Source organism: Heterodontus francisci, chromosome 33 (assembly GCF_036365525.1).
Source record: "Heterodontus francisci isolate sHetFra1 chromosome 33, sHetFra1.hap1, whole genome shotgun sequence".
Taxonomy (NCBI): Eukaryota; Metazoa; Chordata; class Chondrichthyes; order Heterodontiformes; family Heterodontidae; genus Heterodontus; species Heterodontus francisci.
The window spans coordinates 11,897,868-11,925,427 of NC_090403.1; the positions used below are offsets into that span (position 1 = coordinate 11,897,868).

General features: G+C 48.0%; 1 protein-coding gene across 2 annotated transcripts in view; it reads left to right on the plus strand.

Annotated features, from left to right (window-relative positions):
• The first annotated feature begins 6,053 nt into the window (after positions 1-6,053).
• LOC137347884 (aquaporin-2-like) overlaps positions 6,054-27,560 on the plus strand; it is a 164,030-nt gene continuing 142,523 nt past the window's right edge. The window contains exons 1-2 of one of the 2 annotated variants that reach the window (XM_068012923.1): positions 6,054-6,459; positions 9,163-9,324. In XM_068012923.1, coding sequence (XP_067869024.1) covers positions 6,088-6,459; positions 9,163-9,324 — 534 coding nt within the window. In that variant the 5' untranslated portion in view covers positions 6,054-6,087. The remainder of the gene's footprint in view (positions 6,460-9,162; positions 9,325-27,560) is intronic. The other variant, XM_068012922.1, reaches the window with a different exon arrangement.

The following is a 27,560-nucleotide window of genomic DNA, read 5'->3' on the forward strand; positions in this document are numbered from 1 at the left end:
GTATTTACAGTAGAGAAAGAAAATGTTGTCGAGGAGAATACTGAGATACAGACTACTAGGCTAGATGGGATTGAGGTTCACAAGGAGGAGGTGTTAGCAATTTTGGAAAGTGTGAAAATAGATAAGTCCCCTGGGCCAGATGGGATTTATCCTAGGATTCTCTGGAAAGCTAGGGAGGAGATTGCAGAGCCTTTGTCCTTGATTTTTATGTCGTCATTGTCGACAAGAATAGACTGGAGGATAGCAAATGTTGTCCCCTTGTTCAAGAAGGGGAGTAGAGACAGCTCTGGTAATTATAGACCTGTGAGCCTTACTTCGGTTGTGGGTAAAATGTTGGAAAAGGTTATAAGAGACAGGATTTATAATCATCTTGAAAAGAATAAGTTCATTAGAGATAGTCAGCACGGTTTTGTGAAGGGTAGGTCGTGCCTCACAAACCTTATTGAGTTTTTTGACAAGGTGACCAAACAGGTGGATGAGGGTAAAGCCGTGGATGTGGTCTATATGGATTTCAGTAAGGCGTTTGATAAGGTTCCCCACGGTAGGCTATTGCAGAAAATACAGAAGTATGGGATTGAAGGTGAATTAGTGCTTTGGATCAGAAATTGGCTAGCTGAAAGAAGACAGAGGGTGATGGTTGATGGTAAATGTTCATCCTGGAGTCTCGTTTCTAGTGGTGTACCGCAAGGATCTGTTTTGGGGCCACTGCTGTTTGTCATTTTTATAAATGACCTGGATGAGGGTGTAGAAGGGTGGGTTAGTAAATTTGCGGATGACATGAAGGTTGGTGGAGTTGTGGATAGTGCCGAAGGATGTTGTAGGTTGCAGAGGGACATAGATAGGTTGCAGAGCTGGGCTGAGAGATGGCAAATGGAGTTTAATGTGGAAAAGTGTGAGGTGATTCACTTCGGAAGGAGTAACAGGAATGCAGAATACTGGGCTAATGGGAAGATTCTTGGTAGTGTAGATGAGCAGAGAGATCTTGGTGTCCAGGTACATAAATCCCTGAAAGTTGCCACCCAGGTTAATAGAGCTGTTAAGAAGGCATATGGTGTGTTAGCTTTTATTAGTAGGGGGATCGAGTTTAGGAGTCACGAGGTCATGCTGCAGCTGTACAAAACTCTGGTGCGGCCGCACCTGGAGTATTGCGTGCAGTTCTGGTCACCGCATTATAGGAAGGATGTGGAAGCTTTGGAAAAGGTGCAGAGGAGATTTACTAGGATGTTGCCTGGTATGGAGGGAAGGTCTTACGAGGAAAGGTTGAGGGACTTGAGGTTGTTTTCGTTGGAGAGAAGGAGGAGGAGAGGTGACTTAATAGAGACATATAAGATAATCAGAGGGTTGGACAGGGTGGATAGTGAGAGCCTTTTTCCTCGGATGGTGATGGCAAACACGAGGGGACATAGCTTTAAGTTGAGGGGTGATAGATATAGGACAGATGTCAGAGGTAGTTTCTTTACACAGAGAGTAGTAGGGGCGTGGAACGCCCTGCCTGCAACAGTAGTAGACTCGCCAACTTTAAGGGCATTTAAGTGGTCATTGGATAGACATATGGATGAAAATGGAATAGTGTAGGTCAGATGGTTTCACAGGTCGGCGCAACATCGAGGGCTGAAGGGCCTGTACTGCGCTGTAACGTTCTATAAATCTATTCTACATTGCAACAACCTTCTCACTCTCCGGTAACCCACTCACTCTGTTAACACACTCACTCCTTTAACACACTCACTACGTTACAGTCATAGAGTTATAGAGTCACACAGCACAGGCCCTTCGGCCCATGGTGTCTGTCCCGGCCATCAAGCACCTACCTATTCTAATCCCATTTGCCAGCACTTGGCCCATAGCCTTGTATGCTATGGTGTTTCGAGTGCTCATCTAAATACCTCTTAAATGTTGTGAGGGTTCCTGCCTCTACCACCTCTTCAGACAGTGTGTTCCAGATTCCAACCACCCTCTGGGCAAAAACATTTTTCCTCAAATTCCCTCTAAACTTCCTGCCCCTGACCTTAAATCAATGCCCCTTGGTTATTGACCCCTCCACTAAGGGAAAAAGTTTCTTCCTATCTAGCTTAATCACATCTTTCCTGTAGTGCGGCGACCAAAACTGCACACAGTACTCCAAATGCGGCCTAACCAACATTATTTACAATTGTAACATGACGTCCCAACTCTTGTACTCAATGCCTCGGCCGATGAAGGCAAGCATACCATACGCCTTCTTCACCACCCTGTCTACCTGTGTTGCCACTTTCAGGGAACTATGTACTTGCACCCCAAGGTCTCTCTGCTCAACAACACTCCCAGGGCCCTGCCATTCACTGTATATGTCCTGCCCTGGTTTAACTTCCCAAAATGCATTACTTCACACTTGTCTGCGTTAAATTCCATTTGCCGCTCCCTTGCTCACATTCCCAGTTGATCTATATCCTGTTGTAACCTTAGACAACCTTCATCACTGTCCACTATACCACCAATTTTGATGTCATCTGCAAACTTACTATCATGCCCCTTACATTCGGCCATTTAGTACTGAGATGAGGAGAAATTTCTTTACTCAGAGGGCAGTAAATCTTTGGAATTCTCTGCCCCAAAGGGCTGCGAAAGCTCAGTCATTGAGTATGTTCAAGACAAAGATCAAAAGATCTTTGGATACTAAAGGAATCAAGCGATATGGGGATAGTGCAGGAAGGTGGAGTTGAGGTAGAAGATCAACATCATCTTAGAGAATGATTTTATGTTCACTTGCCCAGTCTGCTAATCTTCCCCCTCCATCAACCTGCCCCTCCATTAACCTGCCCCCTCCATTAACCAGCCCCTCTATTGACCTGCCCCCTCCATTAACCTGCCCCCTCTATTAACCAGCCCCTCCATTAACCTGCTCCTTCCAGTAACCTGCCCCCTCTATTAATCAGCCCCCTCTATTAATCAGCCCCTCCATTAACCTGCCCCTCATTAATCAGCCCCTCCATTAACCAGCCCCATTAACCTGCCCCTCATTGACCAGCCCCTCCATTAACCAGCCCCTCCATTAACCTGCCCCTCCATTAACCTGCCCCTCATTGACCAGCCCTTCCATTAACCAGCCCCTCTATTAACCTGCCCCTCTATTAACCTGCCCCTCCATTAACCTGCCCCACATTAACCTGTCTCTCCATTAACCAGCCCCTCCATTAACCTGCCTCTCCATTAACCAGCCCCTCCATCGACCTGCCCCTCCATCGACCAGCCCCTCCATTAAACTGCCCCTCCATTAACCAGCCCCTCCATTCACCAGCCGCTCCATTAACCTACTCATTCCACTTGCTCACTTTGTTAACCTGCTGCGATTTCTTTATTCTTCCCCAGTTTCCATGCCCCTAATTTTGTTTGATAAGAAAATGTCATCTTGTGTCAATAACGAAATCAGTTATATAAACAAAAGAAGCCCCTAAATGGGCATTGTGGTTTTTGAACCCACATCCACCAATTGAAAAGCGCCCATAACCTGTTCTCTTCTATCTGTCCCTAATATTTCTGTCGGTATGTTGCCTTGAATTGCATAGCATCGATCCCCTGCCTGTGCTGAACAGACTGATCTCCACAGGCTACTGTCTGGGACAATAACATTAGCCTCAGCTTTGTTGGGAAGATTCGGACAGGGTTTCTGCTCCCAAAGATTATATCTTTGTCATCTTGAGAAATACATGAATAGGAAGGGAATAGAGGGATATGGGCCCCGGAAGTGCAGAAGGTGTTAGTTTAGGCAGGCATCAAGATCGGCGCAGGCTTGGAGGGCCGAATGGCCTGTTCCTGTGCTGGACTGTTCTTTGTTCTTTGCTCTTTGATGCCTCTGGTATTGAATGTCCAGCTGATGCTTGTTCTCTGCACTCAGACATGGAGAAGCAGCTCTTTGATAAGCTCTGTACCCCAGCTAGTGACAGTTCCTTATCCCAACTAGTGACAGCTCCTTACCCAAGCTAGTAGCAGCTCCTTACCCCCAGCTAGTGACAGCACTGCACCCCAGTTAGTGACAGCTCCTTACCCCAGCTAGTGACAGCTCCTTACCCCAGTTAGTGACAGCTCTGTACCACAGCTAGTGACAGCTCTGCACCCCAGATAGTAGCAGCTCCTTACCCCCAGCTAGTGACAGTTCTGCACCCCAGCTAGTGACAGCTCCTTACCCCAGTTAGTCACAGCTCCTTACCCCAGCTAGTGACAGCTCTGCACCCCGGCTAGTGACAGCTCTGCACCCCGGCGAGTGACAGCTCCTTACCCCCAGCTAGTGAGAGCTCCTTACTCCCAGCTAGTGTCAGCTCTGCACCCCAGCTCGTGACAGCTCTGCACCCCAGCTCGTGACAGCTCTGCACCCCAGCTAGTGTCAGCTCTGCACACCAGCTAGTAGCAGCTCCTTACCCCCAGCTAGTGACAGCTCTGCACCCCAGCTAGTGACTGCTCTGCACCCCAGCTAGTGACAGCACCGTACCCCAGCTAGTGACAGCTCCTTACCCCAGCTAGTGACTGCTCTGCACCCCAGCTAGTAGCAGCTCCTTACCCCCAGCTCGTGACAGCTCCGCACCCCAGCTAGTGACAGCTCTGCACACCAGCTAGTAGCAGCTCCTTACCCCCATCTAGTAGCAGCTCCTTACCCCCAGCTAGTGACAGCTCCGCACCCCAGCTAGTGACAGCACTGTACCCCAGCTAGTGACAGCACTGCACCCCAGCTAGTGACAGCACTGCACCCCAGCTAGTGACAGGTCCTTTCCCCAGCTAGTGACAGCTCTGCACACTAGCTAGTGACAGTTCCTTACCCCAGCTAGTGACAGCACTCCACCCCAGCTAGTGGCAGCTCTCCACCCCAGCTAGTGACAGCTCCGCACCCCAGTTAGTGACAGCTCCTTACCCCAGCTCGTGACAGCTCACCACCCCAGCTAGTGACAGCTCTGCACACCAGCTAGTGACAGCTCTGCACTCCAGCTAGTGACAGCTCTGTACCCCAGCTAGTGACAGCTCCTTTCCCCAGCTAGTGACAGCTCTGCACATCAGCTAGTGACAGCTCTGCACTTCAGCTAGTGACAGCTCTGCACACCAGCTAGTGACAGCTCTGCACTCCAGCTAGTGACAGCTCCTTTCCCCAGCTAGTGACAGCTCTGTACACCAGCTAGTGACAGCTCCTTACCCCAGCTAGTGACAGCTCTTTTCCCCAGCTAGTGACAGCTCTGTACCCCAGCTAGTGACAGCTCTGTACCCCAGCTAGTGACAGCTCCTTTCCCCAGCTAGTGACAGCTCCTTTCCCCAGTTAGTGACAGCTCCTTTCCCCAGCTAGTGACAGCTCTGTACCCCAGCTAGTGACAGCTCCTTTCCCCAGTTAGTGACAGCTCTGTACCCCAGCTAGTGACAGCTCCTTTCCCCAGCTAGTGACAGCTCCTTTCCCCAGCTAGTGACAGCTCTGTACACCAGCTAGTGACAGCTCCTTACCCCAGCTAGTGACAGCTCCTTTCCCCAGCTAGTGACAGCTCTGTACCCCAGCTAGTGACAGCTCCTTTCCCCAGCTAGTGACAGCTCCTTTCCCCAGCTAGTGACAGTTCCTTACCCCAGCTAGTGACAGCACCTGTCCCCAGCTCGTGACAGCTCCTTTCCCCAGCTAGTGACAGTTCCTTACCCCAGCTAGTGATAGCTCCTTTCCCCAGCTAGTGACAGTTCCTTACCCCAGCTAGTGACAGCACCTGTCCCCAGCTAGTGACACTCTGTACCCCAGATAGTTGCAGGGTCTGTTCCCCAGCTAGTGACAGGGTCTGTACCTTAGATAATGACTGGTTCTGCAAGGGAACAGACAGAAAACTTTCAAATGAAATGTGGAAAATCCAGTATCTGCAGGTTCACCGTATTGAATGTGTTATCAGAAATTGTACAAAATAGAGTAGAAAATGAAAGAAATAGGACAGTGAGTACCATTGCAATCCAATGGAAAAATACCAAAAAGTGTTTGTTGGAGTCCTTGAAACACTGACCTTTAGATTGCCCTCCTGGAGGTTGGTCTCCGGCTGCCAGCTACAAGTAGCCGACACTGCTGCTCCTTCCTAATCTCTGCCCATTCCCAGCTCCGAGATGAAGCAGCTAAAGGAGGAACTGCAGAGCGAGTCATTCTGGAGAGCTCTGACTGCTGAATTCCTGGGCACTGCAGTCTTTGTATTCTCCAGTCTGAGTTGTGCCCTGTGCTGGGCTGGGGAGAGCCCAGGCACGGTGCAGGTGGCTCTGGGCTTTGGTCTGGGACTGACTGCCGTCTCTGTGTTCACACAAGGAGTGAGTGGGGGTCAGCTCAACCCTGCTGTCAGCCTAGCCCTGCTCCTCAGTCTGCGCCTCAGCCCGCTCCGGGCGCTGCTCTACATGGCCATGCAAAGCCTGGGGGCGATCGCAGCCTGTGCCCTGCTGTACGTGGTCGCACCGCAGGACATCCGCGGAGATCTGGGACTCAACAAGGTAAGTGAGCAGCGGGAGAGGGAGAAGTTTCTTCCCAACTAGTGACAGCTCTCAATCCCAACCAGAGACAAGCTCTGCAAAAGAGGAGGCAGAAACTGGTGATAACAATAGCATTTCTGACCAGGCTCCGGGAGATGATTTGACTGCTGAACAAGGTGCTGAGTTCTTTCAACAAATTGGGGTGATTAGTATTCAGAATCAGAGAGCAGGGAAGGGAGGAAAAGAAGGGAGGAGGGAGGGAGAGTAGGAGGGAGGTCGAGGGGACAGAGGGAGGGAGAGCAGGGGATGGTGCGAGAGAGAGGGACCTGTTTTAACTACTAAATACCAAGTTCAGACTGTGGGATGTGTTGCAGTTAAAAAAATCATAGAATTATAAAATGATACAGTGCCCAATGAGGCCATTCACCCATTGAGCCTATGCTGGCTCTTTGCTCAAGCTATCTAATTAACAAAGTCCCTGTTCTTTCCCTATAGCCCTGTAAATGGTTCCCTTCATGTATTTATCCAATTCTCTTTTGAATCTGTTCCACTGCCCTTTCAGAACATGCATTCCTGATAACTCCTGTCACCTCTGGTTCTTTTGCCAATCACCTTAAATCTGTGTCCTCTGTTTACTGACTCTTCTGCCACTGGTAGAAATTCTCCCTATTTATTCTAATTTGTTCATGATTTTGAACATCTCACTAAATCTCCTTTTAACCTTCTCTAAGGAGAATAACCCTGGCTTCTCCAATCTCTCCACATCACTGAAATCCCTCATTCCAAACACCATTCTAATAAATCTCTCCTGGACCCTCTCCATGGCCTTGACATCCTTCCTAAAGTCTGGTGCCCAGAATTGAACACAATATTCCAGCTAAGAGTTAAGCATTGTTTCATAAAGATTATGCTTTTATTCCTCTATTAATAAAGCCAAGGATCCCATATGCTTTTTGAACTTGTCCTGCCAACTTCAAAGATTTGTGTACATACATCCCACATCTCTCTGTTCCTGCTCCTTCTTTCAGATATTATTAATATCCTGGAAAGGGGGAAGCCCCCTGCAGGAATGTTGTGAAAATTCATACAATTGCTTGTCATACAGTCATAGAGTCATCGAGTCATTATGGCACAGAAAGAGGCCATTCAGCCAATTGAGTCCAATTGGTCTGAATCACAGATGGAAAAACCCAAACACCAAACCTGTAGCCTGATCATCCCCATCCCCACCATCACACCCCCCCCCCACACCCAGCATCAGGATTGTCCCCCCCAGGTTTGTTCTCCCCAGGATTATTTCCCCCAGGATTGTTGCCCCCCAGGATTGCCCGCCCCAGGAATTTGCCCGCAAGAATTTCCCACTAGGATTGTTCCCCCCACCCCACCCCCAGGATTTCCCCCCTGCATTTTCCCAGCCACGATTTTCCTCTCCCAGGGTTGCTCCCTCCCAAGATTGTTTCCCCCAACCCAGATTGCTCCCTCAACTGGATTATTTCTCTCCAGGATTGTTTCCACACCAAGAATTGTTCCCCTGCTGGAATTTTCCTCTGCAGATTGTTTTCCCGCACTCTCCACTGGGTCGTTCACTGTTTCCCATGTTGATTCCCCCTCCCCGACCCCCCACCCCAAGATTGTAAAATTCCCCTGGATTATTTTACCCCCAGGATGTTTCCTGCAGGATTGTTCCCCATTGCAGCCGCCCTGGATTGTTTCCCCCTCCAGAATTATCCACTACCCTCCACTCCCAGAATCTTTCCCCTCCTAAGATTGCTTGCCCCATAATGCATTATTCCCGGCTTGGCTTTATACAGAAGCCACTTGATCTCCCAGCACACCTGATTGGAGAGCTGTGTGTGAGTGCTGCCCACCAATCAGATTTAGTGGATCCAGCCCTGCAGAGGTTCAGTTGTCAATTCAGGGAAATTGGGTCGACGGGGCAATCAGACATTCTATCTGATATCTGGCCACCAGTAAACTGAACACAATGGGCTCTGGTGGAAAATTCCATGAGAGGAAATGTGTCAGCGATATATATTGGACATGGGCTGTGGGAAGAGTTTAAATGGTGGGGAACAGTTCACAATAGGGAATATTGTGGAAGATTAAATAGGTATTTGCACTCACAATAACAGATAAATACCCCAATACCCAGCCACACTACCCCGTCTGCTCTGCCACTCTCTGCTTGGCATTTCTTGATGACAGTTTTTAAAAAGTTATTTACCCATGGGATGTGGGCATCACTGACAAGTTCAGCATTTATTGCCCATCTCACGTTGATGTTGAGGTAAGCTGCTTTCTTGAACCGCTGCAGTAATTGGGGCGTAGGTACACCCACAGTGCTGTTTGGAAGGGAGTTCCAGGATTCTGACCCAGCGACAGTAAAGGAATAGTGATATAGTTCCAAGTCAGGATGGTGTGTCACTTGGACGGGAACTTGCAGGTGGTGGTGTTCCCATGCATCTGCTGCTCTTGTCCTTCCAGGTGGTAGAGGTCGCGGGTTTGGAAGGTGCTGTCTAAGGAGCCTTGGTGAGAATCTGCAGTGCATGCCGGAGCTGGTACGGTGCAGGCATGATGCTAGAGGTTTGAGATTGTTCATCTGGAGCACCATGCAGCATAAAATCTACCATTGTTATTTACAAAAAATAGTTTGAAAGCTTCTGAAAGAATGAGAACTTTGTCTAATCTGTACACTTGTCTAATTCTGCCCAATTTACTTTACAGCCTTCACCAGGAGTTACAGAGACCCAGGCCCTGGGAGTAGAAATCATTGTCACCTTCCAGCTTGTCATGTGTGTATTCGCCATCTCAAACAAGGAAAGTAACTTTGAAGGGTCTGCACACATGGCCCTTGGAGCATCTGTGACCCTTGGACATTTAGTGGCAGTAAGAATAATACCATTTTATCCTTTTACTCTTGACACCAATTATTCAGTGTCACAGTAGATTTTTCTAAACCAGTTCTACAGTATTTACAATTCAAAAATCATGGCCCAGCAAAGCATGAGCAGAGAACGGTCCTAGGAAGAGTACGGCCCTGGGGAGAGTACGGTTTTGGGGACAGTACGGCCCTGGGGACAGTACGGCCCTGGGGAGAGTACGGCCTCGGGGAGAGTACGGCCCTGCGGAGAGTACGGCCTCGGGGAGAGTACGGCCCTGGAGACAGTACGGCCCTGGGGACAGTACGACCCTGGGGACAGTACGGCCTCGGGGAGAGTACGGCCCTGGGGAGAGTACGGCCCTGGAGACAGTACGGCCCTGGGGAGAGTACGGCCCTGGGGACAGTACGGCCCTGGGGACAGTACGGCCTCGGGGAGAGTACGGCCCTGGAGACAGTACGGCCCTGGGGAGAGTATGGCCTCGGGGAGAGTACGGCCCTGCGGAGAGTACGGCCTCGGGGAGAGTACGGCCCTGGAGACGGTACGGCCCTGGGGACAGTACGGCTCTGGGGACAGTACGACCCTGCGGAGAGTACGGCCCTGGGGACAGTACGGCCCTGGAGACAGTACGGCCCTGGAGACAGTACGGCCTCGGGGAGAGTACGGCCCTGGGGAGAGTACGGCCCTGCGGAGAGTACGGCCCTGCGGAGAGTACGGCCCTGGGGAGAGTACGGCCCTGGAGACAGTACGGCCCTGGAGACAGTACGGCCCTGGGGAAGAGTACAGCCCTGGGGAGAGTACGGCCTCGGGGGGAGTACGGCCTCGGGGAGACAGTACGGCCCTGGGGACAGTACGGCCTCGGGGAGAGTACGGCCTCGGGGAGAGTACGGCCTCAGCGGGAGTACGGCCCTGGAGACAGTACGGCCTCGGGGAGAGTACGGCCTCGGGGAGAGTACGGCCTCAGCGGGAGTACGGCCCTGGGGACAGTACGGCCTCGGGGAGAGTACGGCCTCGGGGAGAGTACGGCCTCAGCGGGAGTACGGCCCTGGAGACAGTACGGCACCTGGGGAGAGTACGGCCTTGGCGGGAGTACGGCCCTGGGGAGAGTACAGCCTCGGCGGGCGTACCGCCCTGGAGACAGTACGGCCCTGGAGAGAGTACGGCCTTGGCGGGAGTACGGCCTCGGCGGGAGCACGGCCTCAGGGAGAGTACAGCCCTGGGTGCAATGAGAAAGCTTTTTATATTGTCTGATGCAACATAAATGAGATGCAGGGAGTTCAGGTTGTTTGAAGATCTCAAACAGTTTTAAATAAACAACTAACAACTATATACAGTACAGAGCTAATTATTACAGGCCTTACCTCTTGGTGTTACAGTATCAGAGTGAGACTGGCATATAGTCACATGACTATGTCCAGGTACTTGGCTCATTAGCATACTAAGATCTTAAAGGTACATCACTCTAAAAGGCAATTACACAACATTCCCCTTCTTTCCAAAGATAAGTCCCATATGCTAAAAAGTAAAAAACACCCAAAATTAGGTAACATCAAAATTATTTACATATGGATGGAGACTATGAACTTTACAAAAATAGAGGCTCAAAATTCCATAGATCGTCTCTGTGGTTTGACAACTCTTGCTCGGGGAGTTTGCGTCTCATCTGTTGCTGTTCTTTCTGAAGTTTCTCCCTCTCTGCATTCAGTTTCTGTTGCTCTGCCTTCAGCCTGCTAACATACTCTGTTGCTTTTCTCAAGATGACCACTTTTGAGGCCTTGTCATTCTTGGAAAGTTCGAGCACCTCATCTCGAAGAGCCAGCAGACATTGCTTCAACTCATTCCTCCTCTGCCTCTTCAGGACATTGCGTGTCCATCACCTCTCCTCATCCTCCGTGTCTGAAGGCTTGCAGCTCAAAGTCGAGGGCTTGTTGGGGGAAGAGTACTTGGTCTCATGGCGGTACCTGTCCGTTCTGGCTCGTTATGGTGCTGGTGGTTCTCTAGAAGCAGAAGTGAAGGTGTAGCATAGTTGTGCTGTTGCTGGGCTTCCAGACAGCACCATTTGATGCTGCTCAGAGTCTGCGAGCGGATTCCAGTTCTTGGAGATTTACCCTTGGCAATGCTCTTCTGGTTAGTTATGAGGTTGAGGTCCTTACATGCTGGTAGTCCTGCCACTGCTGCTCCGCTCGTGTCTACTAGGTAAAACCTTTGTGGTTTCCATGCCCACTTGCCGTCTTTGCATTACATTGTTAATGTGCCACTGCAAGGGATGGGTGACCCATTGTATGCAAATAGTTTGGCAGTTGTCAGTTGTATCATTGATCTCCAATGACTCCGGTACATATCTTTGAGGATTCGGACTGGTAGGATATTTGCATTAGCGCCAGTGTCAATTTTGACCTTGAGTGTATGTTTGGCAGCTTTCTTTGCGCATGTGATGTTGATAGTGGCGAAAACTTCCAGTTGTTGGACTTCACCAAGTGATGTGTCAGGTTCACAATGTGGAATGCTTGCTTGTCTTCTGGCTGAAAATTACTTCTCTCTAGGTCTTGTCTCAGGTCTGTTTTGCTGTGGACCTCATGTATCCACTTACAATTATGCAGGTCTCTAGTGCTTTCTTTGCTGCTGTTGCCGTGTTGCTGTGCCTGTCTTCTGTTGGCTCGTGTCCTACCATGGCTTCTGGCTATGTCTTCGTAGCCAGAATTCTTGCATAGGTGGGCCCAGTGTCCCTCTGCACTGCACGCCTTGCACAAGTCACAAAATGCAGGGCAATTTGGCCGTGAGTGGGACCAAACACACTTATCACACAGCTTGCTTGCTCTTTTTGACCTGGTTATGGTGCCGATACTGTTGGCTGCGCCTAGTGCTGTTGTCCAGCTGCAATGGCTTTGTATTTCCTAACATCTTCCAGTGATGCATTGATGCAGTGACCTTTCGCTGTCCCCAAGAGATCTTTCTGAAATGCTTCAATCAGTTTTGATACAATCACCAGCTCCATTATTCAGTCTAACAGCTCAGCTTCTGAGAAGTCACATTTGTTGCCCTTACTATGGCATCTACTGACGAACTGGTTGATTGATTCCAGTGGCTATTGCCTGTAGGACATCAATTCCAGGCAGTGAATTTGAAAATTCACTCTTAACTGGAGCTGATATTCCAGCATTTTCCATATCTTAGTGGGATCATTTTGGTCCTCTTCATTTTGGTATTAATTCTGTGCAATCCCTCATTTCCAATTGCTATTATTTTTAGAGCTTGCTTTTCTGGTTCTACCATCACTTGGTTTGTGAAGCAGAACTGCATTCTCTATTTGAACAGTTGGAACTCAGATTGGATATCAATGGCTTTCCAGTTCATGTTGGGAAAATTGGAATCCATCTTTCTGCTGTTCTTTTGCTCTGAACTTGGTTTAAGACCTGGTTCTGTGATCTGTATTTGTTTCCCTTTTAAGAAACCCTCTTGGGTGATTTGATTGACAGCAGCAGCTTATCTGTTTGTCTAGCTTCCAGCACTGGAGTCTGTTTGTTTATACTGCTGTTCAAGAGGCAATTCTTAATGCTTGAGTGGTTTTATGAGTTTTTTTAAAACTCAGATTGAGTGACTGACGTTCTTCATAGTTGAATGATTTTGATGGGGTTTTGCTCTTTAGCTTCAGCTACGAGCTGCCTGAAAGAAGGAATCCCGTGCTTTTCACTGTCAGGCGCCTGCTATAATGGTGCAGACTTAATCAGCCTAAGAAAGGGATTGGGTCTTCCCAATATTTTTTACTCTCCCAGGGAGCCTTTGAGAGAAAAAGAACCTTCAGGAGGTATTTTTTGAAAGATGTTTTCCTGTGGTCTTCAAACTAAGATTTTTTTCTTCTCACCACAGCTGCCACCATGCAATGAGAAGCTTTTTATGTTGTCTGATGCAACATAAATGAGATGCGTGGAGTTCAGTTGCTGAATATCTAAAACAGGTTTATTAAACAGCTAACAACTATGTACAGTACAGAGCTACTTGTTACAGGACTTGCCTCTTGGTGTTACACTATCAGAGTGAGACTGGCAGGTAGTCACTTGACTACATCCTGGTACTTGGCTCATTAGCATACTAAGATCTTAAAGGGACACCATTCCTAAAGGCAATCACACAACACTGGATAGAGCACGGCCCTGGGCAGAGTATGGCCCTGGGTAGAGTAAGGCAGGGGAGGTGACATATCCAATCTCCATCAGTAGACCCTAGCTCTCACTGCCTGCTCAATGGCATTCAATTGTCCTTTTAATAGAGCCCATCCCATTTCCCTCCTTTACTCTCTGCAGCTTGCCTTTAACAATTAATCCCTGCCTGCAATTTAAGCTAAAGGATATAATTCTAAAGAGGGAGTACAAAAAGAGAAACTTCGGGGTATATGGGCACAAATCATTGAAGGTGGCAGGACAGATTGAGATAGCGGTTAATAAGGCATATAGGATCTGGACTTTATAAATAGAGGCATCGAGTACAAAAGCAAGGAAATTATGATAAACCTTTATAAAACTCTGGTTTGGCCTCAACTGGAATATTGTGTCCAATCAGGGCACCACACTTTAGGAAGGATGTGAAGGCTTTAGAGAAGGTGGAGAGGAAATTTACTAAAATGGTTCTGAGGTTGATAGACTTCAGTTACATGGATAAATTGGAGAAGCTGGGGTTGTTCCCTTTAGAGAAGAGAGTGTTGAGAAGAGATTTGATAGAGGTGTTTCAAATCATGAGGGGACTGGACAGAGTAGATAGAGAGAAACTGGCGGAAGGGTTGAGAACCAGAGGACACCAGTTTAAGGTGAATGACAAAAAAAACAAAGTGACTTGAGGAAGACCTTTTTTACCCAGAGAGTGGTTCGGATCTGAAATGCACTGCCCGAGAGTGTGGTGGAGGTAGATTCAATCGTGACATTCTAAAGGAAATTGAATAGGCATCTGAAAGGAAAGAAATTACAGGGCTGCTGGGAAAGGGCTGGGGAGTGGGTCTAACTAAATTGCTTTTGCAGAGAGGCGGCATAAACACGATGGGCTGAATGACCTCATAGAAACATAGAAAATAGGAGCAGGAGTAGGCCATTCGGCCCTTCGGGCCTGCTCTGCCATTCAAAAACGATCATGGCTGATAGTCTAATTCAGTACCCTGTTTCCACTTTCTCTCCATATCCCTTGATTCCTTTGGTATTAAGAAATATATCTATCTCCTTCTTGAATATATTTAATGGCTTGGCCTTCACTGTCATCTGCGATCGAGAATTCCACAGGTTCACCACCCTCTCAGTGAAGAAATTTCTCCTCATCTCGGTTCTAAATGGCATACCCTGTATCCTGAGACTGTGACCCCTGGTTCTGGACTCCCCAGCCATCGGGAACTTCCTCCCTGCATCTAGCCTGTCTAGTCCTGTTAGAATTTTGTAGGTTTCTATGAGATCCCCTCTCATTCTTCTAAACTCCAGTGGACATAGGCCTAGTCAACCCAACCTCTCCTCATACGTCAGTCCTGCCACCCCAGGAATCAGCCTAGTAAATCTTCTTTGCACTCCCTCCATGGCAAGAACAGCCTTCCTCAGATAAGGAAATCAAAACTGCACACAATACTTCAGATGTGGTCTCACCAAGGTGCTGTATAACTGCAGTAAGATATCCTTGCTCCTGTACTTAAATCCTCTTACAATGAAAGCCAACATACCATTCGCCTTCCTAACTGCTTGCTGCACCTGAATGCTTGCTTTCAGCGACTGGTGCACAAGGACACCCAGGTCTCATTGCAGCTCCCCCTTTCCCAATCTATCACCATTCATATAATAATCTGCCTTTCTGTTTTACAACCAAAGAGGATAACCTCACACTTATCCACGTTAAACTGCATCTGCCATGCATTTGCCCACTCACCCAACTTGTCCAAATCACATTGGAGCCTCTTTGCATCCTCCTCACAGCTCACATTCCCCCCCAGCTTTGTGTCATCTGCAAACTTGGAAATGTTACATTTAGTTCCCTCACCCAAGTCATTAATATATATTGTGAATAGCTGGGGCCCTGGCACTGATCCCTGCGATAACCCACTGGTCACTGCCTGCCACCCGAAAAAAGACCCGTTTATTCCTACTCTCTGTTTCCTGTCTGCCAACCAATTCTCAGTCAATGCCAGTATATTACCCCCAATCCCATGTGCTTTAATTTTGCATGTTAATCTCTAATGTGGAACCTTATCAAAAGCCTTCTGAGATTCCAAATACACCACATCCACTGGTTCTCACTTGTCTCTTCTACTAGTTACATCCTCAAAAAACTCCCGTAAATTTGTTAAGCATGATTTCCCTTTCGTAAACCCATGCTGACTTTGTCCAATCCCGTTTATGCTTTCCAGGTGTTCTGCTATCACATCCTTTATAATGACTCTAGCATTTTCCCCACTACTGATGTAAGGCTAACTGGTCTATAATTCCCTGCTTTTTTCACTCCCTCCTTTTTTAAATAATGGGGTTACATTTGACACCCTCCAATCTGTAGGAACTGCTCCAGAGTCTATAGAATTTTGGAAGATGACCACCAATGCATCCATTATTTCCAGGGCCACTTTCTTTAGTACTCTGGGATGTAGATTATCAGACCCTGGGGATTTGTCAGCCTTTAACCCCATTAATTTCCCTAGCACTATTTTTTTATTAATACGGATTTCTTTCAGTTGCTCCTCTCATTAGACCCTTGGTTCCCTAACATTTTTGGGAGGTTATTTGTTTCCTCCTTTGTGAAGACAGAACCAAAGTATGTGTTTAATTGTTCTGCCATTTCTTTGTTCCCCATTATAATTTCCCCCGTTTCTGACTGTAAGGGACCTACATTTGTCTTCACTAATCTTTTTCTCCACATATTTATAGAAGCTTTTACAGTCAGTTTACTCTCATACTTTATTTCCCCCGCTTAATCAACCTCTTTGCCCTCCTTTGCTGAATTCTAAACTGCTCCCAATCCTCAGACTTGCCACTTTTCTGGCTATTTTATACACCTCCTCTTTGAATCTAATACTGTCCCTAATTTCTTTTGTAAGCCACGGTTGAGCCACCTTTCCAGTTTTATTTTTCTGCCAGACATGAATGAATAATTGTTGTAATTCATGCACACGTTCTTTAAATATTATCCATTGCCTATCCACCATCAAGCCTTTTAGTAAAGTTCCCCAATCTACCATAGCCAACTCACGGTTCATACCTTCATAGTTTCCTTTATTTAGATTCAGGACCCTAGTTTTGAATTCAACTACTTCACTCTCCATCTTAATGAAGAATTCTATCATGTTATGGTCGCTCCTCCCCAAGGGACCGTGCACAACAAGATTGTTAATTAATCCTTTCTCATTGGACCATACTCAGTCTAGGATAGCCTGTTCTCTAGTTCGTTCCTCAATGTATTGGTCTAAAAAACCATCACATACACACTCCAGGAAATCCTCCTCCACAGTATTATTGCTAATTTGGTTTGACCAATCAAGATCTTCTTCTTCTTCTTTGGCCTCCTTGTCTCGAGAGACAAATGGGTAAGCGCCTGGAGGTGGTCAGTGGTTTGTGAAGCAGCGCCTGGAGAGGTTATAAAGGCCAATTCTAGAGTGACAGAGTCTTCCACAGGTGCTGCAGATAAAATTGGCTGTCGGGGCTGTTACACAGTTGGCTCTCCCCTTGCGCTTCTGTCTTTTTTCCTGCCAACTGCTAAGTCTCTTCGACTCGCTACACTTTAGCCCTGCCTTTATGGCTGCCCGCCAGCTCTGGCGATCGCTGGCAACTGACTCCCACAACTTATGATCAATGTCACAGGACTTCATGTCGCGTTTACAGACGTCTTTAAAGTGGAGACATGGACGGCCGGTGGGTCTGATACCAGTGATGAGTTCACTGTACAATGTGTCCTTGGGGATCCTGCCATCTTCCATGTGGCTCACATGGCCAAGCCATCTTAAGCACCGCTGGCTCAGTAGGGTGTATATGCTGGGGATGTTGGCTGCCTCGAGGACTTCTGTGTTGGAGATACGGTCCTGCCACCCGATGCCAAGGATTCTCCGGAGGCAGCGAAGATGGAATGAATTGAGACATCGCTCTTGGCTGACATACATTGTCCAGGCCTCGCTGCCGTAGAGCAAGGTACTGAGGACACAGGCTTGATACACTCGGACTTTTGTGTTCCGTTTCAGTGCGCCATTTTCCTACACCCTCTTGGCCAGTCTGGACATAGCAGTGGAAGCCTTTCCCATGCACATGTTGATTTCTGCATCCAGAAACAGGTTATTGGTGATAGTTGAGCCTAGGTAGGTGAACTCTTGAACCACTTCCAGAGCGTGGTCGCTGATATTGATGGATGGAGCATTTCTGACGTCCTGTCCCATGATGTTCGTTTTCTTGAGGCTGATGGTTAGGCCAAATTCGGTGCAGGCAGCCACAGTCCTGTCGATGAGTCTTTGCAGACACTGTTCAGTGTGAGATGTTAAAGCAGCATCGTCAGCAAAGAGGAGTTCCCTGATGAGGACATTCTGTACTTTGGTCTTCGCTCTTAGACGGGCAAGATTGAACAACCTGCCACCTGATCTTGTGTGGAGGAAAATTCCTTCTTCTGAAGTCTTGAACGCATGTGAGAGCAGCAGGGAGAAGAAGATCCCAAACAGTGTAGGTGCGAGAACACAGCCCTGTTTCACGCCACTCAGGATAGGAAAGGGGTCTGATGAGGCGCCGCTATGCTGAATTGTGCCTTTCATATTGTCATGGAATGAGGTGATGATACTTAGTAGCTTTGGTGGACATCCGATCTTTTCTAGTAGTCTGAAGAGACCACGTCTGCTGACGAGGTCAAAGGCTGTGGTGAGATCTGTTGTTCGCAGCATTTCTCCTGTAGCTGGCGAAGGGAGAACAGCATGTCAATGGTGGATCTCTCTGCTCGAAAGCCACACTGTGCCTCAGGGTAGACACGCTCAGCCAGCTTCTGGAGTCTGTTTAAATTGACTCGAGTGAAGACTTTCCCCACTATGCTGAGCAGGGAGGTTCCACGGTAGTTGTTGCAGTCACCGCGGTCACCCTTGTTCTTATAGAGGGTGATAATATTGGCATTGCACATGTCCTGTGGTACTGCTCCCTCATCCCAGTAAAGGCAAAGCATTTCATAGAGTGCTGAGAGTATAGCAGGCTTGGCACTCTTGATTATTTCAGGGGTAATGCCATCCTTCCCAGGGGCTTTTCCGCTGACTAGAGAATCAATGGCATCACTGAGTTCCGATTTTGTTGGCTGTACGTCCAGCTCATCCATGACTGGCAGAGACTGGGCTGCATTGAGGGCGGTCTCGGTGACAACATTTTCCCTGGAGTACAGTTCTAGGTAGTGCTCCACCCAGCGGTCCATTTGCTTGCGTTGGTCAGTGATTGTGTCCCCTGATTTAGATTTGAGGGGGACAATCTTCTTGATGGTTGGCCCGAAAGCTCTCTTAATGTCATCATACATTCCTCTGATATTTCCAGTGTCGGAGGCCAGCTGAATACGACTGCATATGTGTTGCCAATAGTCATTTGCGCAGTGCCTGGCTGTTCTTTGTGCAACGCTTCTGGCTGCTTTAAGTGCTACGGATGTTAACTCACTGGGGGCTTTCTTGTAGTTCAGCAGCTTAGCGGCTATGACAGGTTCCAGCTCTTCAAAATGAGATTGAAACCAGTCTGCATTCCGCTTCACACGTTTGCCATAGGTGATCATTGCTGAGTCATAGATGGCGTCTCTGATGTGGGCCCACTTGGTCTCTGCATCCCCTGTAGGAGTGTTTTGAAGGGCTTTTTCAAGTGAATTTAGAAATTTATGTAACAGCTGTGAATAAGAAATTCTGCGAGTGTTGATGCGCGGTCCGCCCTGCTGCTTGGAGTGTTGCAGCTTTTTTGGTTTGAGTCCAACCTTGCTGCACACCAGGGAGTGGTCTGTGTCGCAGTCCGCACTGTGGAAGCTGCGTGTGATTTGAACGCTGTTTATAGAGGCTCGCCTTGTGACGAGGAGGTCCAGCTCGTGCCAACGACATGATCTTGGGTGTCTCCAAGAAACCTGGTGACAGGGTTTAGTGTGAAAGAACGAGTTGGTGATGCAGAGGTTATAATAGGTACACAACTCAAGCAGTCTCTGTCCATTCTCATTCATCCTTCCAATGCCAGAGCGCCCAAGGCAGGAGGGCCATGAGTCATGGTCGGCCCCAACCCTGGCGTTAAAGTCCCCCAGCAGGAACAGATGTTCGGTATTGGGGATGCTACTAATGATATTATGGAGTTCCTCGTAGAACTGGTCTTTAACTTAAGGTGGGGAGCAGAGTGTTGGAGCGTAGATGCTGAGTAGGTGTACTGGACCAGAGGTGGTGAGCAGTCGGATGCTGAGCAAAGAGTTTCTGATGGCGAAGCCCACTCCATGCTGTCTTGGTTCTTCAGGATCCCTACCCTGCCAGAAGAAGGTGTAGTCTTGCTCTGCTAGAGATCCACTCGCGGAGAGGCGTGTCTCCTGAAGTGCTGCAATGTCCACATTGAGTCTACTGAGCTCGTTGTTAATGATGGCGGTCTTCCGAGAATCGTTGATTTGTGTAAGGTCTTCCGACAGGCCAGGGCACGTAGTTCTGACGTTCCAGCTTGCAAAGCGAAGGGCTGGTAACTTCTTTCCTTTTTTTGTCGTGCTGTTTGGTGCGGTGTTGCAGTCCACTTTTCGGGCAATGACCCTGAGCTCCAAGCACCCATTGAAGCAGGTGGACTGTGGCGGGACAGAACCTTACTGACCAGTTTGAGGCGGGCGGTAGCTGTCCAATGAGATGCGATGACCTCTCCCACCAACAAAGGCAATCTCTACGCCAATTGAGCTGGACTTATAACCCGTAACTGCTGCCTTCTGTGTTGTTTTGATCGCTGTGAGGCGACTATGGAGTGACCTCTCCATGGCGCATGCCTGGGTGGATGTATGGAGGTTGTGAGTTGCCTAAGCATCAAAACGCCCCTCTCGGCCTTTCTGGTGCGGTCCAAAGGAGTGCAGAGGATGACGTTTGGCACTGGTATGGCTGCAGGAACTGCCGGAAACATGCCAAAGGTGACACATGACCGCCTTCGGGGTTCCGCTCCGGATTTTCTGTTAGGATTTACTCCCTTAGCCTTGGTCTCTCCCAAGACGCCCACAAGGCAATGGGGTTGTTAGGGCCCCTGATCAGGGATAGGTGGATGCCGGTGGAGGAGGTGGGGGGGAAGGGAGTGCGGGGGGGGAGGGGTTGCGAGGGGGAGGGATGCGGTGGGAAGGGGTTGAGGAAAGGGGGTGCGAGGGGGAGCTGGGAAGGGTGCTGCAGTGGGGTAGGGGAGTGGGTGCAGGGGAAGGGGGTGCGAGGGGAAGATGGTGTGAGGGGGTGGGGGGAAGGGGGTGCAAGGGGGGTGAGCTGGGAGCGGGAGCGCGAGGGGAGAGCTGGGAAGGGGGAGCTGGGGGGGTGAAGGGGTGGAGGAAGGGGGTGCAGATAATAAAACATTTCAACAGCTCCCACCATTGTCCTCTAGCGATCTGAATGCTGGTGGGGTACCTTCATTAATTGGTTAGTAGTAATGCACTTAAGAAAGGACCTCATCAGGGTAATCGGGCTCTCGATGAACCTGGTCACTTCCGTCTGCATCGTCTTCGTCAACAACTGGATCGCGACCATGGCAAGCAGGCCAGCCCACAGCCTGCACGGCCTCCTCGTTATTGTTTGAATTTGTTCTTTCTTTCTGCATCTTGACGTTGGGGCTCAAGCGTAGCCTCCCTGTCGCAAGGAACAGAACTTCCCAATACACAGTGGCGCAGTGGTTAGCACCGCAGCCTCACAGCTCCAGGGACCCGGGTTCGATTCCGGGTACTGCCTGTGTGGAGTTTGCAAGTTCTCCCTGTGTCTGCGTGGGTTTTCTCCGGGTGCTCCGGTTTCCTCCCACAAGCCAAAAGACTTGCAGGTTAATAGGTAAATTGGCCATTATAAATTGTCACTAGTATAGGTAGGTGGTAGGGAAATATAGGGACAGGTGGGGATATTTGGTAGGAATATGGGATTAGTGTAGGATTAGTATAAATGGGTGTTTGATGTTCGGCACAGACTCGGTGGGCCGAAGGGCCTGTTTCAGTGCTGTATCTCTAATCTAAACTTTTTTCCAATGGACATTGTTCTCCCCGCAATGAGGAGAGTGGTGCTGCCGACGATGACACCGCTCCATGTTTATTTCGCAGACCAATCTATATGTAGGTTAAAATCACCCATGATTACAGTTGTACCCTTATTGCATGCCTCTCTAATTTCCTGCTTAATACCTCCTTCTCTGCTGTAACTATTCGATGATTCTAATCAGTGAAAAAGGCCTTGCTGGTTGCAAGTTGGTGACAAGCAGATCGTATTGAAGGAGCAATGTGTAAAGAAGTGACAGCTGGAATTCAGTGTCAGCATGTGTGAAGTCTTTTGGTAAATAAACAACAGCATTGATTATACTGTGAATGGAAGTTGGCTCGGGCTGATGGAAGAGCAGAGGGATTTTGTGGGGATAGGTTCACAAGGCATTAAAGACAGAATTTCATGTTGATCAGCCTTTACAAAAAGTTCCTTGGATTGTCGGTAATGAGTCTATTGAAAACTTTAACAAGTACTCAGTTCGAAACATAAGAAGATTTATGGCACAGAAGGAGACCATTCGGCACTCCGTGTCCATCGCGGCTGCAAAAGGGTTTTTAATGCAGTGAGAGTTTATGCCTCTATTACTCTCTCAGGCAGCGGTTTCCAGACCCTCACCATCCTCTGGGTGAAAATATTACTCCTCAACTACCCCCGATTCCTTCTACCAATTGTTTTAAATTCTGACAAAAGGTCACAGATCTGAAATGTTAACTCTGCTCCTCTCTCCACAGATGCTGCCTGACCTGCTGAGTATTTCCAGGACTTTTAATTTTTATTTCAGATTTCCAGCATCTGCAGTATTTTGCTTTTATTTTAGTGTTTTAAATCTATGTCCCTGGCTATTGTCCTTGCTGCTGAGGGAAATTGATCCTTCCTATCCACTCCATCTAGGCCCCTTATAAATTTATACACCTCAATCAACTCTCCCATCAGTCTCCTCTGTTCCAAAGAAAACAATCCCAGCCTGTCCACTCGTTCCTTATAACCAGAATTCTCAATTCCTGGCAACATCCTCGTAAATCTCTGTGCATGCTGTAGTTCAGTCACATCCCTCCTATAATGTGGCAACAAGAACTGTAAGCATACTCTAGCTGCAGGCTATTTTGTGTTTTATGCAGTTCTGGCATAACCTCCCTGTTCCTATACTCTGTGTCTTGGCCAATAAAGGAGATTGCCTTCTTAACCAACTTTTCTACCTGTACTGCTACCTCACGGATCTGTGGACATGCACTCCAAGGTCCCCCTGTTCCTCTACCCTTCTCAGAATCTGACCATTTATTGTATATTCCGTTGCCTTGTTTGTCACCCCCAAATGCATTACCTCACACTTCTCTGGATTGAATTCCATTTGCCATTTTTCTGCCCACCTGATAAGTCCATTGATATCTTCCTGCAGTCCACAGCTTTCTTCTTCAGTAATGATGATAATGGTAGAGTGAGGGGGCTCTGGGGGCTTGTGCCAAAATTGAGAGAGCTGTCCCACGGACTAGTCAAGCAACAGCCTGACGTATTCATACTCACCAAATCATGCCTTACAGTCAATGTCCCAGACACCACCATCACCATCCCTGGGTATGTCCTGTATAACCAGCAGGACAGACCCACCAGAGGTGGCGGCACAGTGATATACAGTTGGGAGGGAGTTGCCCTGGAATCCTCAACATTGACCCTGGACCCCATGAAGTCTCATGGCATCAGGTTAAACATGGGCAAGGAAACCTCCTGCTGATTACCACCTACCGCCATCCCTCAGCTGATGAATCAGTACTCCTCCATGTTGAAAACCACTTGGAAGTAGTACTGAGGGTGGCAAGGGCACAGAATGTACTCTGGGTAGGGGACTTCAATGTCCATCACCAAGAGTGACTCAGTAGCACCGCTACTGACTGAGTTGGCTGAGTCCTAAAGGACATAGTTGCTAGACTGGGTCTGCGGCAGATAGTGCGTGAACCAACAAGAGGGTAAATACCTACTTGACCTCATCCTTACCAATCTACCTGTCCATTATAGTATTGGTAAGAGTGATCACTGCAAAGTCCTCATGGAGACAAAGTCCTCTCTTCACAATGAGGATACCCTCCATCGTGTTATGTGGCACTACCACCGTGTTAAATGGAATAGACTGAAAACAGATTTAGCAGCTCAAAACTCGGCTGTGGGGCCATCAGCAGCAGAGTTGTATTCAACCACAATCTGTAACCTCATGGCCCGGCATATCCCTCACTCTACCATTACCATCAAGCCAGGGGATCAACCCTGGCTCGATGAGGAGTGTAGGACAGCATGACAGGAGCAGCATACTGAAAAAGGAGGTGCAAACCTGGTGAAGCTACACTGCAGGACTGCATAAATGCTAAACAGCAGAAGCAGCATGCTAGAGACAGAGCTAAGTAATCCCACGACCAACGGATCGGGTCAAAGCTCTGCAGTCCTGTCACATCCAGTTGTGAATGCTGGTGGGCAATTAAACAACTAACCGGAGGAGGAGGCTGCACAAACATCACCATCCTTTTTTTTATTCTTTCATGGGACATGAGCGTCATTGCAACGTCAGCATTTGTTGCCCATCCCTAATTGCCCTTGAGAAAGTGGTGGTGATCCACCTTCTTAAATCACTGCCGTCCATCACCACAGTGCTGTTAGGAAAGGAGTTCCAGGATTTTGACCCAGTGACAGTGAAGGAACAGTTATACAGTTCCAAATCAGGATGGTGTGTAACTTGGAGCGGAACTTGCAGGTAATGTAAATGTGTTGGAGGCAGTTCAAAGGAGGTTTACTAGATTGATATCTGGAATGAGCAGGTTGTCCAATGAGAAAAGGTTGGGCAGACAGGACTTGTTTTCACTAGAGTTTAGAAGAGTGAGGGGAGACTTGATTGAAGTTGATAAGATCCTGAACGGTCTTGACAAGGTGGATGTGGAGGGGATGTTTCCTCTTGTGGGTGAGTCCAGAACTAGGGGGCACTGTTTTAAAATTAGGGGTCACCCTTTTAGGACAGAGATGAAGAGAAATTTTTTCTCTCAGAGGGTTGTGCGACTTTGGAACTCTCTGCCTCAGGAGGTGATGGAGGCGGGGTCATTGAATATTTTTAAGGCGGAGGTAGATAGATTGTTAAATAAAAGCAAAATACTGCAGAGGCTGGAAATCTGAAACAAAAACAAGAAATGCTGGAAATACTCAGCAGGTCAGAAAGCATCTGTGGAGAGAGGAGCAGAGTTAATGTTTCAGGTCAGTGACCCTTCATCAGAACTCATCAGATAGATTCTTGTTAGGCAAAGGAATCAAAGGTTATCGGGGGTAGATGGGAGTGTGGAATTTGAAACACAAACAGATCAGCTATAATCTTATTGAATGGCAGAGCAGGCTCGAGGGGCTAATGGCCTACTTCTGCTCCTAATTCGTAAGTTCGCATGTTTGTATCATGGTGTTCCCATGTGCCTGCTGCCCTTGTCCTTCTAGGTGGTAGAGAACCCAGGTCTGGAAGCTGCTGTTAAAGGAGCCTTGGCAAGTTTCTCAATGATGGGGGCTCCAGCATGTCAGTGCAAAAAACAATGCTGAAGCGTTTGCAATAGCCTGCAACCAGAAGTGCCGAGTGGATGATACATGTTGGCCTCCTTCTGAGGTCCCCAGCATTACAGATGCCAGTCTTCAGCCATAAATAAAAACAGAATGTGTTAGAAATACTCAGCAGGTTTGGCAGCATCTGTGAAGAGAGAAACAGAGTTAACATTTTAGGTCCTTTCATCAGAACTGGCTGTAGTGCTAAAGACTTGCGCTCCATGACTAGACGTGCTGTTAGGCAAGCTGTTCCAGTATAGCTACAACACTGACATCTACCCAACAATGTGGAAAATTTCCCAGATATGTCCTGTGCACAAAAAGCAGGACAAATCTAATCCAACCAATTACTGCCCCATCAGTCTACTCTCAATCATCAGTAAAGTGCTGGAAAGTGTCGTCGACAGTGCTATCAAGAGCACTTACTCAGCAACAACCTGCTCACCGATACTCAGTTTGGGCTCCACCAGGGCCACTCAGCTCCAGACCTCATCAGAGCCTGGTGAGGTGAGGTGAGAGCGAGGGCCCTTGACATCAAGGCAGCATTTGACCGAGTATGGCATCAAGGAGCCCTAGCAAAACTGGAGTCAATGGGAATCAGGGGAAAATTCTCCAATGGATGGAGTCATACCTAGCACAAAGGAAGATGGTTGAAGAGGCCAATCATCTCAGCCTAAGGGCATCACTGCAGGAGTTCCTCAGGGTAGTGTCCTAGGTCTAAACAGCTTCAGCTGCTTCATCAATGACCTTCCCTCATAAAGGCAGAAGTGGGATGTTCCATGATGATTGCAAAGTGTTCAGTACCACGTACAACTCCTCAGATCATGAAGCAGTCCATGCCCCCATGCAGCAAGACCTGGACAACATTCAGGTTTGTGCATATGTGGCAAGTAACATTCCTGCCACACAAGTGCCAGGCAATGACCATCTCCAACAAGAGAGAATCTACCAACCTCTCCTTGACATTCAATGGCATTACTATTGCTGAATCCCCCACCATCAACATCCTGGGGGTTACCATTGACCAGAAACTGAACTGGACCAGCCACCTAAATACTGTGGCTACAAGAGCAGGGCAAAGGCTGGGAATTCTGTGGTGAGTAACTCAATTCCTGACCCCCCCCCCACCCACCCACCATCTACAAGGCACAAGTCAGGAGTGTGATGGAATAATCTCCACTTGCCTGGAAGAGCGCAGCTCCAACAACACTCAAGAAGCTCGACACCATCCAGGACAAAGCAGCCCACTTGATCAGCACCCCATCCGCCACCTTAAACATTCACTCTATCTACCACCAATGCACAGTGGCAGCTGTGTGTACCTTCTGCAAGATGCACTGCAGCAACTAACCAAGACCCCTTCGGCAGCACCTTCCAAACATGTGACCTCTACCACCTAGAAGGACAAGGGCAGCAGATGCATGGGAACACCACCACCTGCAAGTTCCCCTCCAAGTCATACACCATTCTGACTTGGAACTATATCACCGTTCCATCACTGTCGCTGGGTCAAAATCCTGGAACTCCCTTCCTAACAGCAATGTGGGTGTACCTACCCCACAAGGAGTGCAACGGTTCAAGAAAGCGGCTCACCACCGCCTTCTCAAGGGCAATTAGGGATGGGGAACAAATGCTGACTTGGCTAGTGATGCCCACATCCCATGAATGAAGAAAAAAGGAAATTTAGCCTTTGGAAAAGGTACAACACAGATTAACTAGGATGCTGCCTGATATAAGGAAATACAAACATAAAGAAAGACTTGAAAAAATGTGGCTTTTTCCAATAGAATAATACAGATTGTGGAGCAATGGGGTTTCGAGTTACGACAGGATGGGCCAGGGTAGATAGAAGTAGAATCTATTCCATAGTGTGGGTTAGGAATATGGAGATACAAGTAAATATACATTAACGTACATTTACATTAAATGTTAAAGATTTCGAGCAGATGGCATGTGAAACTTTTTCACATTTGAGACTTGTGAAAAGCATAGTCATAGAAATTTACAACACACAAGGAGGCCATTCGCTCTGCCATGCCTATGCTAGCTCTTTGAATAGCTTAACTACTTTCTAATCTCTTTTGAGCAAAATTATGCTGTGGTCAGCATTAGCTCAATGATCTCCTACTGTATCATTTAAATCACAGTCAGGATCATCTGGCTAACAGTGACCATAACACCATTCGGTTTAGAATAATTGGAAAGACACCAGAAAATATCACAGGTAAAAATGTTCAACTGGGGAAGCACTAATATCGATGATTTAAGAACGCCACTTGCCCTACTTCATTTCCCAGACTCAGATCCAACACTGCTTCCTTCGCTGTTGGACTGGAGACATATTGATCAAGAAGCTTTTCCTGTAGACAGATCAGAAATTGTTCTCTTTCCCTATTCCTTAGCCTTCTGTTTTTCTCAGTCTGTATTGGGTGAATTAAAGTCTCCTAATATTATGATTCTATGTTTGTTACAAGCCTTTAAAATCTTCCAATAAATTTGCTGATCCATCTCCTTCTTGA